This window comes from Oncorhynchus nerka, linkage group LG8 (assembly GCF_034236695.1).
Source record: "Oncorhynchus nerka isolate Pitt River linkage group LG8, Oner_Uvic_2.0, whole genome shotgun sequence".
NCBI classification, from domain to species: Eukaryota; Metazoa; Chordata; class Actinopteri; order Salmoniformes; family Salmonidae; genus Oncorhynchus; species Oncorhynchus nerka.
Window position 1 is genome coordinate 32,205,208 of NC_088403.1, and position 17,500 is coordinate 32,222,707.

Genomic DNA, 17,500 nt, shown 5'->3' on the forward strand with positions numbered 1-17,500 from the left:
TAATAGTAAGGCAGAACAGTTGAAACTGGAGCAGCAGCATGGCCAGGTGGACTGGGGACAGCAAGGAGTCATCATGTCAGGTAGTCCTGGGGCATGGTCCTGGGGCTCAGGTCAGTTGAAACTGGATCAGCAGCATGACCAGGTGGACTGGGGATAGCAAGGAGTCATCATGTCAGGTAGTCCTGGGGCATGGTCCTAGGGCTCAGGTCCTCCGAGAGAGAGAAAGAAAGAGAGAAGGAGAGAATTAGAGAACGCACACTTAGATTCACACAGGACACCGAATAGGACAGGAGAACTACTCCAGATATAACAAACTGACCCCAGAGATGAGAGAGCCCCAGTAAGCCAGTGACTCAGCCCCTGTAATAGGGTTAGAGGCAGAGAATCCCAGTGGAAAGAGGGGAACCGGCCAGGCAGAGACAGCAAGGGCGGTTCGTTGCTCCAGAGCCTTTCCGTTCACCTTCCCACTCCTGGGCCAGACTACACTCAATCATATGACCCACTGAAGAGATGAGTCTTCAGTAAAGACTTAAAGGTTGAGACCGAGTTTGCGTCTCTGACATGGGTAGGCAGACCGCTCCATAAAAATGGAGCTCTATAGGAGAAAGCCCTGCCTCCAGCTGTTTGCTTAGAAATTCTAGGGACAATTAGGAGGCCTGCGTCTTGTGACCGTAGCGTCAGTACCAGTGGTCCCCCTAATGTAGCTCAGTGTCTAACCCAGGGATGGGCAACTTTGATGGGGGCCACAAAAAAACTCATGAGGGGCCGCTGTGGCTCGCAGGTCTGCAAAGCCACATCCATACCCACACATGCAGTCAGAGCTGGGCCATAAATGTGACATAGTTCATCAGAGCAGTCTGTCTGTGTGACTCAGTCATCACTCAAGTGTTTGCAGAAATAAAGACATAAAGCTTTAGCTGTGTTGCTCAGTCAGTAGAGCATGGTGCTTGCAACACCCAAGGGTTGTGGGTTCAATTCCCACTGGGGCCACCCGTACGTACAAACGTATGCACGCATGATTGCAAGTCGCTTTGGATGAAAGCGTCTGTTAAGTGGAGAGAGAGAGGGAGAGAATGTATTCATCCCCTCCCTTGTTTTCTCTCTTCCCTCACTCGCTGATCCTCCCTTCGGTGACTCCAAATGTGTGCAGCTGTCACTAAACTCTGGAGGATATAGGGAGACTGGAGGAGAGCAGGGAAGTAAGGGGGGGGGGAGAGAAGCCCTCCTTACGAGCAGTATTCTTCACATGTTCTCCGTATCGACCAGAAACACTGTGTTCATGGTAAGCTCTGGAGGTTGTTTGAGTATGGATGTGTTGATATTATGTCTGTTGCCTGTTTTTGTGTCCAAAGCGCAGTCAGGGTTTAGTACATCCCAGTGTATAGTATTTATTTGCACTATGTACAGCAGGAGCATAACATTAACTCGGTGTACAAAACATTAGGGACACCTGCTCTTTCCATGATCTAACCAGGTGAATCCAAGTGAAAGCTAGGATCCCTTGTTGACGCCACTTGTTAAATCCACTTCAATCAGTAGATGAAGGGGAGGAGACAGGTTAAAGAAGGATTTTTGAGCCTTGAGACAATTGAGATATGACTTGTATATGTGTGCCACCAGAGGGTTAATGTGCAAGACAAACAATTTAAATGCCTTTGAACGGGGTATGGTAGAAGCTGCCAGGCACACCAGTTTGTGTAAAGAACTGCAACACTGCTGGGTTTTTCACTCTCAACAGTAGCCCGTGTGTATCAAGAATGGTCCACCATCCAAAGGACATCCAGTCAACTTGACACAACTGTGGGAAGCATTGGAGTCAATATGGGCCAGCATCCCTGTAGAATGCTTTCGACACTTTGTAGAGTCCATACCCCGATGAATTGAGGGCAAAAGAGGGGGTGCAACTCAATATTAGGAAGGTGTTCCTGATGTTTTGTACACTCAGTGTACAGCTGGTATGTGGACACCTGCTCGTCGAACATCTCATTCCAAAATCATGGGCTTTATTATAGAGTTCGTTCCCCCTTTGCTGCGGGGACTTAATTCCATTCAGCCACAAGAGCATTAGTGAGGTCGGGCACTGATGTTGATCGATTACGCCTGGCTCGCAGTATGTGTTCCAATTCATCTGAATGGTGTTCGATGGGGTTGAGGTCAGGGCTCTGTGCAGGCCAGTCAAGTTCTTCCACACCGATCTCGACAAACCATTTCTGTATGGACCTCACTTTGTGCACGAGGGCATTGTCATTCTGAAACAGGAAAGGGCCTTTCCCAAACTGTTGCCACAAAGTTGGAAGCACAGAATCATCTAGAATGTCATTGTATGCTTTAGTGTTAAGATTTCCCTTCACTGGAACTAAGGAGCCTGAACCATGAAAAACAGCCCCACCAAACTGTACAGTTGGCACTATGCATTGGGGCAGGTAGCGTTCTCCTTGCATCCGCCAAAGTCCGTCGGACTGCCAGATGGTGAAGAGTGATTCATCACTCCAGAGAACACATTTTCACTGCTCCAGAGTCCAATGGTGGAGAGCTTTACACCACTCCAGCCAACGCTTGGAATTGCGCATGGTGATCTTAGGCTTGTGTGCGGCTGCTCGGCCATCGAAACCCATTTCATGAAGCTTCCGACGAACAGTTATTGTGCTGACTGACATTGCAGTTTGGTAGTGTGTATTGCAATCGAGGACAGACACATTTTTTTTGTACATGTTTCAGCACTCGGCAGTCCCGTTCTGTGAGCTTGTGTGGCTTCGTGACTGAGCTGTTGTTGCTCCTAGACGTTTCCACTTCACAATAGCAGCACTTACAGTTGACCGGAGCAGCTCTAGCAGGGCAGAAATTTGACGAACTGACTTGTTGGAAAGGTGGCATCCTATGACGGTGGCACGTTGAAAGTCACTGTGCTCTTCAGTACGGGCCAATCTATTGCCAATGTTTGTCTATGGAGATTGCATGGCTGTGTGCGCGATTCTATACACCTGTCAGCAACGGGTGTGGCTGAAATAGCCGAATCCACTCATTTGAAGGGGTGTTCACACACACTACGCTGTGTAGTGTATTTTTAAGTGCTGTTAAATTCAGCACACAGGTGCGTTGACATCTGTAACTTACTATACAGTAATTATATAGAACCATTAAGATGAACGCGTTACAGGAGTGTCGTTTTTGGGGAACTATTTTGACATTGCTATCAATTAAATACACCTATTAGTAAAAAATAACTTTGTTGTCAGGGAATGACAGACCACTGATGCACCAAGGACAATACATGATGGGCTGAGAGTTTAATTTTTGCCATGAGCAATTTTAGACTAATGACAGCTGTTTTACATTTTTGCCTAATTACTGCATATTTGTGTGCGTGTGTGTGTGTGCGGGGAGGCGTTTCAGATAACACAGCCAGTCTCTCTCAATACTGCCTGCCTGCCTCATCTGTAATGAGTCTGTAGAGACCTCTTACAGCCTGTCTACCTGTGTCTGCTGCCTACGGGCTACTCACTGATCAACGCTTTCTGGAGACCACAGCAGAGAACACACACGAACGCGCACGAACACACACACACTGTCAACACACACACACACACACACACTCTGTCTGTAACACACGCACTGTGTCTCTCTGTCATTGGACAGAGATTGCCACGGGGAAAACACACACAGACAAATACATACACTCCCAGGAGAGACTGAGAGATAGGGGGAGCTGTCGAGCTGAGTGCAGTTAACTTCTCATGACTCTCAAACCCACATGAGGCGGCAGGGTAGCCTAGTGGTTAGAGTGTTGGACTAGTAACCGAAAGGTTGCAAGTTCGAATCCCCGAGCTGACAAGGTACAAATCTGTCGTTCTGCCCCTGAACAGGCAGTTAACCCACTGTTCCTAGGCCGTCATTGAAAATAAGAATTTGTTCTTAACTGACTTGCCTAGTAAAATAAAGGTCAAATTTAAATAAATTGTTTTTTTAAAACATGCGGGAGCGTAACCATAGCCTCAAACTAATTAGCATAACGCAGCGGACATAAATCTTTCTAGAAAATCTTCCTATTCATGAAAATCACAAAATAAATATATTGAGACACAGCTTAGCCTTTTGTTAATCACACTGTCATCTCAGATTTTCAAAATATGCTTTACAGCCAACGCTAGACAAGCATTTGTGTAAGTTTATCATGGCATAATGCTATGGCTAGGCTCTGCTACCAGCAGGCAACATTTTCACGAAAATAAGAAAAGCAATCAAATTAAATCATTTACCTTTGAAGAACTTCGGATGTTTTCACTCAGGAGACTCTGTTAGATAGCAAATGTTCCTTTTTTCCAAAAATATCATTTTTGTAGGCGAAATAGCTCAGTTTGTTCTTCACGTTTGGCTGAGAAATCGACCGGAAAATGCAGTCACTACTACAACGCCAAACTTTTTCCAAATTAGCTCCATAATATCGGCAGAAACATGGCAAACGTTGTTTAGAATCAATCCTCAAGGTGTTTTTCACATATCTATTCGATAATATATCCGTCGGGACAATTGGTTTCTCATAAGAAGCGATTGGAAAAATGGCTACTTGTGTACTTTACGCAAGATTTTCTGCGGGAGCCATCATGTGACCACTTGCTAAATGTGGTCCTTTACGGCTATTCTTCAACATAAATGCGTAAAAAGACGTCACAATGCTGTAGACACCTTGGGGAATACGTAGAAAATGTAAGCTCATTCGTAGCTCATTCACAGCCATATAAGGAGTCATTGGCATGAGGCGGTTTCAAAAAATGCGGCACTTCCTGATTGAATTTTTATCTGGGTTTCGCCTGTAACATCAGTTCTGTTGCACTCACAGACAATATCTTTGCAGTTTTGGAAACGTCAGAGTTTTCTATCCAAAGCTGTCAATTATATGCATAGTCGAGCATGTTTTCGTGACAAAATATCTTGTTTAAAACGGGAACGTTTTTATCCAAAAATGAAAATACTGCCCCTAGAGTCGCAACAGGTTTTAAGGTGTGATTGTGTAACCATCTGTGCTGTGCGGCTATGTGAAACCCAGCCCCAAAACTCCCTCCACTCTGGCTCTAGTTCTCCATATCATATAATGGTCTTGTACTCTATTTTGGTTCCCCCAGGAACATACCATTAACAGCAGCCCCCGTGCTGTGTAATCAGGCTAGGGGTGAAAATAATCTCCTGCAGGCTACTGTATTGTCATTCTACACTGAGTCTTCTCTGATGTTGAGGGTTCATTTAGAGGATCATTTGGTGAGATTGTTTAAAACTCCTAACTATACAGTTGAAGTCGGAAGTTTACATATACCTTAGCCAAATACATTTCAACTCAGTTTTTCACAATTCCTGACGTTTAATCCTAGTAAAACAATCCCTGTTTTAGGTCAGTTAGGATCACCACTTTATTTTAAGAATGTTAAATGTCAGAATAATAGTAGAGAGAACGATTTATTTCAGCTTTTATTTCTTTCATCACATTCCCATTGGGTCAGAAGTTTACATACATTCAATTAGTATTTGGTAGCATTACCTTTATATTGTTTAACTTGGGTCAAACGTTTCAGGTAGCCTTCCACAAGCTTCACACAATAAGTTGGGTGAATTTTGGCCCATTCCTCCTGACAGAGCTATTGTAACTGAGTCAGGTTTGTAGGCCTCCTTGCTCGCACACGCTTTTTCAGTTCTGCCCACACATTTTCTATAGGATTGAGGTCTGGGCTTTGTGATGGCCACTCCAATACCTTGACCTTGTTGTCCTTAAGCCATTTTTCCACAACTTTGGAAGTATGCTGGGGGTCATTGTCTATTTGGAAGACCCATTTGCGACCAAGCTTTAACTTCCTGACTGATGTCTTGAGATGTTGCTTCAATGTATCCACATAATTTTAGCTCCTCATGATGCCATCGAACCAGAGGACATTTCTCCAAAAAGTACGATCTTTGTCCCCATGTGCAGTTGCAAACCATAGTCTGGCTTTTTAATGGCTGTTTTGGAGCAGTGGCTTCTTCCTTGCTGAGTGGCCTTTCAGGTTATGTCGATATAGGACTCGTTTTACTGTGGATATAGATACATTTATACCTGTTTCCTCCAGCATCTTCACAAGGTCCTTCGCTGTTGTTCTGGGTTGATTTGCACTTTTCGCACCAAAGTACGCTCATCTCTAGGAGACAGAACGCATCTCCATCCTGAGCGGTTTGACTGCTGCGTGGTCCTGTGGTGTTTATACTTGCATATTATTGTTTGTACAGAGTGAACGTGGTACCTTCAGGCGTTTGGCTGATTTCTTTTGATTTTCCCATGATGTCAAGCAAAGAGGCACTGAGTGGGAAGGTAGGCCTTGAAATACATCCACAGGTACACCTCCAATTGACTCACATTTTGTAAATTAGCCTACCTGAAGCTTCTAAAGCCAATGAATCAATTTTTTTGAATTTTCCAAGCTGTCTAAAGGCACAGTCAACTTAGTGTATATTAACTTCTGACCTACCGGAATAGTGATACAGTGAATTTTAAGTGAAATAATCTGTGTGTAAACAATTGTTGTAAAAATGACTTGTGTCATGCACAAAGTAGCCAAAACTATAGTTTGTTAACAAAACATTTGTGGAGTGGTTGAAAAACTAGTTTTAATGACTTCAACTGTAGATGAGACGAGGCAACGTAGTTATTTTCCTCAATCTGTTATTGTTAAAAGACTCTGACTTCCTACAGTGAGAGAAGAGAAGATGTTTCAGATGGCAGTTAAAATGCCTCTGTAATCCCCACCCGTTGCCTCGGCAATTTAATGATGATATTTATCAGGTAAACAGACAGACCGGACCGCTGTGAATCCAACTGCTACCACAATAAAGACGTCTAATATGAAGCGTCGTCGTGGCACCTGAGTGAAGTCACATTTGTGTTTGAGTAAGTGGAAACCAATGGACCCACTGGGAGAGGGGAAGGTAATGAAATGTAATTGTTACGGTCGATTCTCTTCTTTGCAGAAGAGCTGTTTGCTGATGCTAATGAGGTGCAGATGTGTGTGGAAATGTAATCATTTAATAAGGTTGATTTTACCTCTCGAGGGGAGATGGAAAGCCTCTGTTCTCTGTGTGTCTCATTTCTGTTCTTGGCTCAGCTTCTATCCTTAGTTGACGGGTGTTGTTGAGGTGTGATGTTAAAAGACAGATTCTTTCTCCAAGGCCAAAACTATAAAGTGATGCATTTTTTTGCAGAATAAATTGTGTCTTCTGGTAGAATGTTGGAGTGTGCTTCCAGGTACCTCATTCCCCACGCTAACCTACAGGGACTTAGCTCCTTGCTGAAATGTTCTGAAAACAGAGATTTAGCGGCCTACATTACTATCCTGTAGATATACTCTTGTTTCCCCAAAGGTCCATCAGCAATGATCTTCCAAATCCCTCACATCTGCTTCGTAATACATTATCCCCTTTCACCCAGCCTGACCCCAGGCGGTGTGAATATGGTCTGTTGTGTTGATATTCACCACAGTTCCTCCTGGTGGTGTGAGCTGTAGGGCAACCGCAGCTCTTTTACCTCCTCTCCTGTTTCTTTAGTTTCCTCTCTCATGTTTTCCTCCTCTCATGTTTCTTTAGTTTCCCCTCTCATATTTTCCTCCTCTCCCGTTTCTTTAGTTTCCCCTCTCATATTTTCCTCCTCTCCCGTTTCTTTAGTTTCCCCTCTCATATTTTCCTCCTCTCCCGTTTCTTTAGTTTCCCCTCTCATATTTTCCTCCTCTCCCTTTTCTTTAGTTTCTCCTCTCATGTTTTCCTCCTCCCCCGTTTCTTTAGTTTCCTCTCTCATGTTTTCCTCCTCTCCCGTTTCTTTAGTTTCCTCTCTCATGTTTTCCTCCTCTCCCATTTCTTTAGTTTCCTCTCTCATGTTTTCCTCCTCTCCCTTTTCTTTAGTTTCCCCTCTCATGTTTTCCTCCTCTCCCGTTTCTTTAGTTTCCTCTCTCATGTTTTCCTCCTCTCCCTTTTCTTTAGTTTCCTCTCATGTTTTCCTCCTCTCCAGTTTCTTTTTAATTTCCTCTCTCATGTTTTCTTCCTCTCATGTTTCTTTAGTTTCCCCTCTCATATTTTCCTCCTCTCCCGTTTCTTTAGTTTCCCCTCTCATATTTTCCTCCTCTCCCGTTTCTTTAGTTTCCCCTCTCATATTTTCCTCCTCTCCCTTTTCTTTAGTTTCCCCTCTCATGTTTTCCTCCTCCCCCGTTTCTTTAGTTTCCTCTCTCATGTTTTCCTCCTCTCCCGTTTCTTTAGTTTCCTCTCTCATGTTTTCCTCCTCTCCCGTTTCTTTAGTTTCCTCTCTCATGTTTTCCTCCTCTCCTGTTTCTTTAGTTTCCTCTCTCATGTTTTCCTCCTCTCCCGTTTCTTTAGTTTCCCCTCTCATGTTTTCCTCCTCCCCTGTTTCTTTAGTTTCCTCTCTCATGTTTTCCTCCTCTCCCGTTTCTTTAGTTTCCTCTCATGTTTTCCTCCTCTCCTGTTTCTTTAGTTTCCTCTCATGTTTTCCTCCTCGCCCATTTCCTTAGTTTCCTCTCATGTTTTCCTCCTCTCCCATTTCCTTAGTTGCCTCTCTCATGTTTTCCTCCTCTCCCTTTTCTTTAGTTTCCTCTCTCGTTTTTCCTCCTCTCCCTTTTCTTTAGTTTCCTCTCTCATGTTTTTCCTCCTCTCCCGTTTCTTTAATTGCCTCTCTCATGTTTTCTTCCTCTCCTGTTTCTTTAGTTTCCTCTCATGTTTTCCTCCTCTCCTGTTTCTTTAGTTTCCTCTCATGTTTTCCTCCTCTCCTGTTTCTTTAGTTTCCTCTCATGTTTTCCTCCTCTCCCGTTTCTTTAGTTTCCTCTCTCATGTTTTCCTCCTCTCCTGTTTCTTTAGTTTCCTCTCATGTTTTCCTCCTCTCCCGTTTCTTTAGTTTCCTTTCTCATGTTTGTCCACAGTGACACTGTGTGGTATGTTTCAGAAGCAAGGGACCTGTGTCTCTGATGATCTGAGAGCTGCTCTTAGCTGCTGAGGAAGGTGACTGTTAGCTAAGCACACACAAAAACACACTCACAAATGTACCAACGCACACACTGAGAGCCCAGCTGTGATGTTATGGAAGGAAGATGACTGGGCTAGCACACACACATACACAAATCAAATCAAATGTATTTATATAGCCCTTCGTACATCAGCTGATATCTCAAAGTGCTGTGCAGAAACCCAGCCTAAAACCCCAAACAGCAAGCAATATAGGTGTAGAAGCACGGTGGCTAGGAAAAACAAAACCTAGGAAGAAACCTAGAGAGGAACCAGGCTATGAGGGGTGGCCAGTCCTCTTCTGGCTGTGCCGGGTGGAGATTATAACAGAACATGGCCAAGATGACACGCACACACACACACACACACACACACACACACACACACGAGCTGTCAAGGTGAACGCAGCATGGCTGCTAACTCCTGCATAATGATACGGAGGCATAGCGGTTCCTCTTTGAAACGTTATTTGCCTGGGATTTGTTGTAGCCAGAATAAAAGGTTCCGGGCCGTTCACTACCCTGTCTGATATATCCCCTGGGTCTAGGCGGGAAGGAAAAAATATCTCTGATTTTAGGAGAAGGAAAGTTGGTTGGCTGGCTGGCTCACAGTTATCCTTCTTCCACTTCGTAGTATGCAGTTGTCCTCAGGTACGCACGTACTTGTGTGCACATGCACGCACACAGAAGAGAAAGAGACACACACGTGTTTGGTCCGTAGTCATGGGGACTGCAGGCAGGTCTGATTGTGGCTGATAATTGTCTGGAACATTTACATAATGAGAAACAAGTGCAAGGTTTCATTTTATTACCATTTCTCTCTTTGCCTTGTATTCTCATACTATCTGATTAACATTGTGGCCCGTACAATATAAAGCACTTTGAACACCTGGTAAAGAACCATTTACATATTATCCATTATGCATTAGCATTATAATCCATCCATTACAATGCTGGACTGTGTATTACTATGATAATGTTATGCTATGATAATGGTATGCTATGGTAATGCTATTTTTCCATTACACTTGGATGTGTTGGTCACCACACACACACACACACCGAAACATCAAACGGGTATTATTAATTTGACAGTTGATCTGTCTGCGTGTGTGTGTGTGACTCCGGTGTGAGGAGAAAGGATCTTACATGGGCTGACCTCACCAGATATAAAACAATAGGAACCAGAACCTGCTGTCGCTTGGTGATGATTGATAGTCCAAACAGAGGGGTTTATTGCAGGACAGCTATTATATTGTGTGGGTTGGAGAGAGAGCCTGTCCTTCAGTCGTAACAGCCTTAACAGAGCTGTGAATGTAATCCCGAGTTGCAGACACTTCTGTCTCTCATCCAGTCAACATTACTCACAACGACGAGGGAAGGCAATAGCCATACCATTGTAGCGATTCAGGGGGAACGGCCGGAGAGGGGCTTGAACCAGCAAGCAGCAATGTCCTCCTTGTGCCTGCCATAAAGGTCCAGACCTCTTGGCTGAGGTCGTTTACACTCAAATATAAGGAGACTTCGCCGTGTCTACACCTTGAGCCTGGGTGTCAGCGTGCTTTTAAACAGAACAGACAGGGAACATTTACATTTTTTCCTTTAACAGACACTTTAACCACCTTTTTTCATGTCCGTACTCCTCCAGTCTCAAACCTATTCAGGCAACAGAATGGCAAAAAGAGAGTGGATTTTTAGCTCGGAGTGGTTATTCCCATGGTCTTTCAGCCGTGCATACAGCCGGGAGGATGTCTAGTTATGCATACACACACACACACACACACACACACACACACACACACACACACACACACACACACACACACTCGTGAGGATGTAGTTATGTAATCTAACCACTGGGCCTGATTCTGACTGACAGAGAGGCAGTTAGAGCATGCAGAATCTCATTGCCGTGTGCGCGTGTGCGTCTCCTCCAGGCCAGCTGTGTGTATGAGGGGCATAAGGTCTCTGAAAGCTCTGTCAGGCAAGAGAGCTTTAACCGCTGCTGTCTGATTCACTTGACCGAAATAGTTTTTTTGAATTTCCCCATGTGCATTGTGACAGAGCCTGACAATCAGTAGAACTAGTATGTCTGTAGGAGAGAACCTAGAAGTTAGGTAGCAAGAATCAGCTGGGTAGAATCTCTACTCAGTCAGCTTGTCTGTCACCTTCATCTTATTGGATTTGGTAACGAAGCATCTCTCTCTCTCTCTTTGATGTCGTGCAGCTGAATCACAACATGCATCTAATCCCATGCCTTCATTACACGCACCACTATTCCTCTTCCCCTTCCCGTTGGCACCTCCCCTCTCAATAGCATTTCTTCTCTTGTGGAATTCTTGAGGGGATCAGTTCAGCATAGCATGACTCTTCCTGGCTGTAGAACCAAAATGCAGGATTCCAGTTGGAGCAGTATAGAGGTACTGCACTAAGAAGGGAAAATACACGGGAATGTCAAATGACATTCCCATATAGTTACCCACTTTTCAGTGCCTATTTCCCATATAGTGCACTACTTTCCACTCAGACCATTTGTCCCTACTTATCAAAGTAGTGCACTATACTACTCCAAACTATCTGAGACTCAGACACTGAGCTTGAATGGCCTGGTTGCCCCTAGCAACATCTTACTCACCGCAAACTCGCTGTTTACGATTAAGGTCAGGCGACCCGTTTCTTAAACTCATAATGAGCTTCATCCCCTTCTCCTCCCTCATTATTTCATCCCACTCTCTGTCGATGAGCCTGTTCCCTGTCCTTTCTCTCTGACATTTTAATGTGCGGGAGACTCAATTATAGTGAGGGTGTTTTTTTTTTTTTGGTCCTCCCAGGCAATTGTATTATACACTATAGCACATTCACCGAGATGAGTCTAGACTCGTAATGCTCTCAGATCCATTTGTAAGGATGTGAATGTCTGCTTCGACTCTTAGTGATACGTTCTATGGTTGGAAACTGGTATTTTCCTGTAGTCTCACCAAGAGGTGCTACAGACAGGCAGGCAGACGGATAGAGGCACGTACACACACACACACGCACACACACGCACACACGGCACCAGTTCAGCAGCAGAGCAGTCATGTGGAAAACATATCTGCAAACAGTAGTTAGAGTGAGTGGTCATTGTATGACTGACAGTGAATCTGATTCATCACTCCTGGCCTTTTTAGCTCACAAAGTCTCTCTCCCGAACAATGGTTGTCACACTGTCTCCTTCGTGACATGAGATTGCCTTCCATTTCAGGACGCACTGGAGGCAGATTTGAAAGTCATCCGTGATCCATTACGACTTTGCACATTTTACAGCATGTTCTATTACACATTAAATTGATGTATTGTGCTTTATATATTGAGGTTCATTCATGTTGTTGTACATTAGTATTTTGTTTCAGTCTGCATCGATCGATACAATGTGTCCTGGCCTGAAAACAAAATGACAACATCAACGTGCCAATTGCAGACTGTCATTACAAAATGCTGGGGTTTTACCACTGATTTAGCCTGCGGTAATATGTCACCTGAGATATGCTAAGTGTATGCAGCATCAGTGGACCGAGATGTGTCATCTGAAGATGAATGCCTTGCTGCTAGAGCTCTATGCTTTAAACAGGATGTTTAAAATGACAGCAACATCCTCTCTTCTGCCTCGTCTGAGAGACAACTCTCAGGGGACACAGAGAGGCTGGAACTTTACAGAGGCTATACACACAGACACACACACACACACACACGCTTGCACGCACACGTGTGCGCCTGATGAGGTCACATTAGTGGGGAAAGCCAGCCCAGCGGAGCATACATGCTCTTCCAGGTATTAGTGATTGAGGTTTGATTAGAGCCTCTCTCCCTTCCAGTGACATAAAATGTCTGTGTAATGATGGTGGATGTGGCTCTCTCTCACCCTGACCCAACCACGTCACTCTCCTCTCTCGCTGTCATTTATCCACACACATCCAGGACAAAGACACACACACACACACACACACACACACACACACACACACACACACACACACACACACACAGGGGCTGCTTGTGGATACTATGAACACAACTACAACCTGACATATCTACTCTGCTACAGAGAGTGAAATTAGTGACCTGGCTGCTGTTTGTGAATTATACAGCAAGACTCACACTGCCAGGTAGAGAGAGGGAGGTATGCAATCACACTGCGTAGGAGAGGAGAGATGGAGAGAGAGAGAGAGAGAAAGGCAGCTATCTGCCCACTGGTTTCCATATTTCATTCCCTCTCTGTAAACTTCTGCCTGTTTTCTCTCTCTCTCTCAATTTTAATTTAAGGGCTTTATTGGCATGGGAAACGTATTATTATTATATATTATTATTATTATTATTAACATTGCCAGAACAAGTGAAATGGATATTAAACAAAAGTGAAATAACAAAAAAAGAACAGAAAACATTGCTCACGAAAGAATAAAGAAATGTCGTATGTCTATATACAGTGTTGTATGTCGTATGTCTATATACAGTGTTGTATGTCGTACGTCTATATACAGTGTTGTATGTCGTATGTCTATATACAGTGTCGTATGTCGTATGTCTATATACAGTGTTGTATGTCTATATACAGTGTCGTATGTCGTATGTCTATATACAGTGTCGTATGTCGTATGTCTATATACAGTGTTGTATGTCTATATACAGTGTTGTATGTTGTATGTCTATATACAGTGTCGTATGTCTACATACAGTGTCGTATGTCTACATACAGTGTCGTATGCCTACATACAGTGTCGTATGCCTACATACAGTGTCGTATGTCTATATACAGTGTCGTATGTCTATATACAGTGTCGTATGTCTATATACAGTGTTGTATGTCTATATACAGTGTTGTATGTCTATATACAGTGTTGTATGTCGTATGTCTAGATACAGTGTCGTATGTCTATATACAGTGTCGTATGTCTATATACAGTGTCGTATGTCGTATGTCTATAAACAATGTCGTATGTCTACATACAATGTCGTATGTCTAAATACAGTGTCGTATGCCTACATACAGTGTCGTATGTCTACATACAATGTCATATGTCTACATACAGTGTCGTATGTCTACATACAGTGTCGTATGTCTATATACAGTGTCGTATGTCTATATACAGTGTCGTATGTCTATATACAGTGTCGTATGTCTACATACAGTGTCGTATGTCATATGTCTACATACAGTGTTGTATGTCTAGATACAGTGTCGTATGTCTAGATACAGTGTCGTATGTCTATATACAGTGTCGTATGTCTATATACAGTGCCGTATGTCTATATACAGTGCCGTATGTCTATATACAGTGTTGTATGTCTATATACAGTGCCGTATGTCTATATACAGTGCCGTATGTCTATATACAGTGCCGTATGTCTATATACAGTGCCGTATGTCTATATACAGTGTCGTATGTCTATATACAGTGTCGTATGTCGTATGTCTATATACAGTGTCGTATGTCTATATACAGTGTCGTATGTCTATATACAGTGTCGTATGTCTATATACAGTGTCGTATGTCTATATACAGTGTTGTCGTATGTCTATATACAGTGTCGTATGTCTATATACAGTGTCGTATGTCTATATACAGTGTCGTATGTCTATATACAGTGTCGTATGTCTATATACAGTGTCGTATGTCGTATGTCTATATACAGTGTCGTATGTCTAGATACAGTGTCGTATGTCTAGATACAGTGTCGTATGTCTATATACAGTGTCGTATGTCTAGATACAGTGTCGTATGTCTAGATACAGTGTCGTATGTCTAGATACAGTGTCGTATGTCTAGATACAGTGTCGTATGTCTAGATACAGTGTCGTATGTCTAGATACAGTGTCGTATGTCTAGATACAGTGTCGTATGTCGTATGTGTATATATACAGTGTTTGTTGTATGTCGTATGTATATATATAGTGTTGTAATGATGCAAATAGTTAAAGTACAAAAAGGAAAGTAATTAACATAAATATGGTTTGTATTTACAATGGTGTTTCTTCTTCACTGGTTGCCCTTTTCTTGTGGCACCAGGTCACAAACATTGCTGCTGTGATGGCACACTGCTGTATTTATGTAGTAAATATGGGAGTTTATCAAAATTGGATTTGCTTTCGAATTCTTTGTGGGTCTGTGTAATCTGAGGTAAATCTCTCTCTGTCTGTGCACCTCTGTATATGGTGGTTAGTAGACTAGACTATTTATGAACATTTTAACATCTTGGCCATGTTCTGTTATAATCTCCACCCGGCACAGCCAGAAGAGGACTGGCCATCCCACATAGCCTGGTTCCTCTCTAGGTTTCTTCCTAGGTTTTGGCCTTTCTAGAGTTTTTCCTAGCCACCGTGCTTCTACATCTGCATTGCTTGCTGTTTGGGGTTTTAGGCTGGGTTTCTGTACAGCACTTTGAGATATCAGCTGATGTACGAAGGGCTATATAAATAAATTTGATTTGTGCCCCAGTTTCACTACAGAAATACTGCATTCAAACGATCCCGTCTTCTCATGGCCTTCTACAGTATGGCAGGTGCATCTCTTCTATGGCATTGGGGCACCACGAGCCAGAACAGCTTCAATGTGCCTTGGCATATATTCTACAAGCGTCTGGAATTCTGTTGGTGGGATGCAACACCATTCTTACACACACACACACACACACACACACACACACACACACACACACACACACACACAGCTCCTTTGAGACTCCTCTTTAAAGGTCACTGAGATCTCTTCTAGGTATATTAGCCAAGGTAATGGGCAACTGGGCATTTTTAATACATGACTCTAAGCATGGTGGGATGATAATTGCTTAATTAACAGGAAGCACCTGCTTTCAATATGTTTTGTGTCCCTCATATCCCTCATCCCTCATTTACTCAAGTGTTTCCTTTTATTTTGGCAGTTACCCGTACATCCCATCAATGAGCTCAAGTGTGACTGATAGAACTGTAGACGTATAACAAACCCCGGCCTATAGAATGGTGATGGAACAACCCTAGTCATCACAATGTTATGATTCATGCTGTACTCTAGCTAGCACACTGTCCTCCTGCCTCATGCCAGCCCACTCAGCTGTCTCTCTCTACCTACACCTGGATGCCCACTCTGACAGGAAACAGGAAGTGACATCACAGAGAGACCGAGAGGAAGTGCAGACCCATGGTATTGACATGTTCAAAGCCCTTTACAGTGTATCATATCCCACTCCCCTCCCTTCCTCGTACAAACATTATGCTGTCTCTGCTGTTATTTTGAGGTCTGTATCAAATATTAATGTGTCATTTTGTTTAGTCCTGGGAGACCCACTGTTGATGTTTGCATTACCAGTGAAGTCCTTAATGAATTATTCACACTAAAATGTACCGTTGGAGACAGTGAGAAGAAAAGTCCTGCTTTATTTTGGAAGTGTTTGCTTAGAGTTCCAGTAATGATATTCTGAAAGAAATGGCTGTTTCAGCACATATGGACTAGTCATCAGTGAAGTCTACTAAATGTATTTATTTTATTTTAAATATGCCACTGGTCACACTGTGAGCGTTTTGGTGCAAGTCTTAAACATATGGTGTCATTTTACTGCACGTCTTAGTCTTTCTGTCCCCTCCCAGTGCAGCTTTATGAATGGGGATGCAATGCCCCATGCAGGCCCTGGCTGAGAGGGTGTATGACAATAACTCTTATGGACGTGTTGGGTCTCGGTTCAGCTACACTGTGTTGTGCTGCTGTGACATGGGTGGCATTGAGGACCTATGGCTTTCTCTCTCCTTCCCTCCAACCCCCCTCTGTTTCCAGGGATTTTCCTGCTATTGAAATCCTTGGGCGGTTTTTAATAGCAGTGTACATTTCGGGATTGAAAAACGTTTTCAGTGTAAACTTAAACAACTAAAACCAGTTATAAAGTCTGTTGAAGAGATAATGGACGTGTGTGTGTGTGTGTGTGTGTGTGTTGTTTGAGGTCGACCGATTTATGATTTTTCAATACTGATTATTGGAGGACAAAAAAAAGGCTGATACCGATTAATCGGTCTATTTTTAAAATGTATTTGTAATAATGACAATTACAACAATACTGAATGAACACTTATTTTAACTTAATATAATACATCAATAAAAATCTATTTAGCCTCAAATAAATAATGAATCATGTTCAATTTGGCTTAAATAATGCAAAAACAAAGTGTTGGAGAAGAAAGTAAAAGTGCAATGTGTGCCATGTAAGAAAGCTAAAGTCTAAGTTCCTTGCTCAGAACATGAGAAAGCTGGTGGTTCCTTTTAACCTGAGTCTTCAATATTCCCAGGTAAGTAGTGTTAGGTTGTAGTTATTATAGGAATTATTGGATGATTTCTCTCTATACCATTTGTATTTCATATACCTTTGACTATTGGATGTTCTTATAGGCACTTTAGTATTGCCAGTGTAACAGTATAGCTTCTGTCCCTCTCCTCACTCCTACCTGGGCTTGAACCAGG

General features: G+C 43.0%; 2 protein-coding genes across 7 annotated transcripts in view; both read left to right on the forward strand.

Moving 5' to 3' along the window:
* The window catches only part of LOC115133141 (pleckstrin homology domain-containing family A member 5-like), a 146,029-nt gene that overhangs the window by 54,149 nt on the left and 74,380 nt on the right, over window positions 1-17,500 (forward strand). The window lies entirely within an intron of this gene.
* LOC135572999 (uncharacterized) overlaps window positions 14,857-17,500 on the forward strand; it is a 13,132-nt gene continuing 10,488 nt past the window's right edge. The window contains exon 1 of the mRNA XM_065022054.1: window positions 14,857-14,949. Within this exon, the coding sequence (XP_064878126.1) occupies window positions 14,857-14,949 (93 nt within the window). The remainder of the gene's footprint in view (window positions 14,950-17,500) is intronic.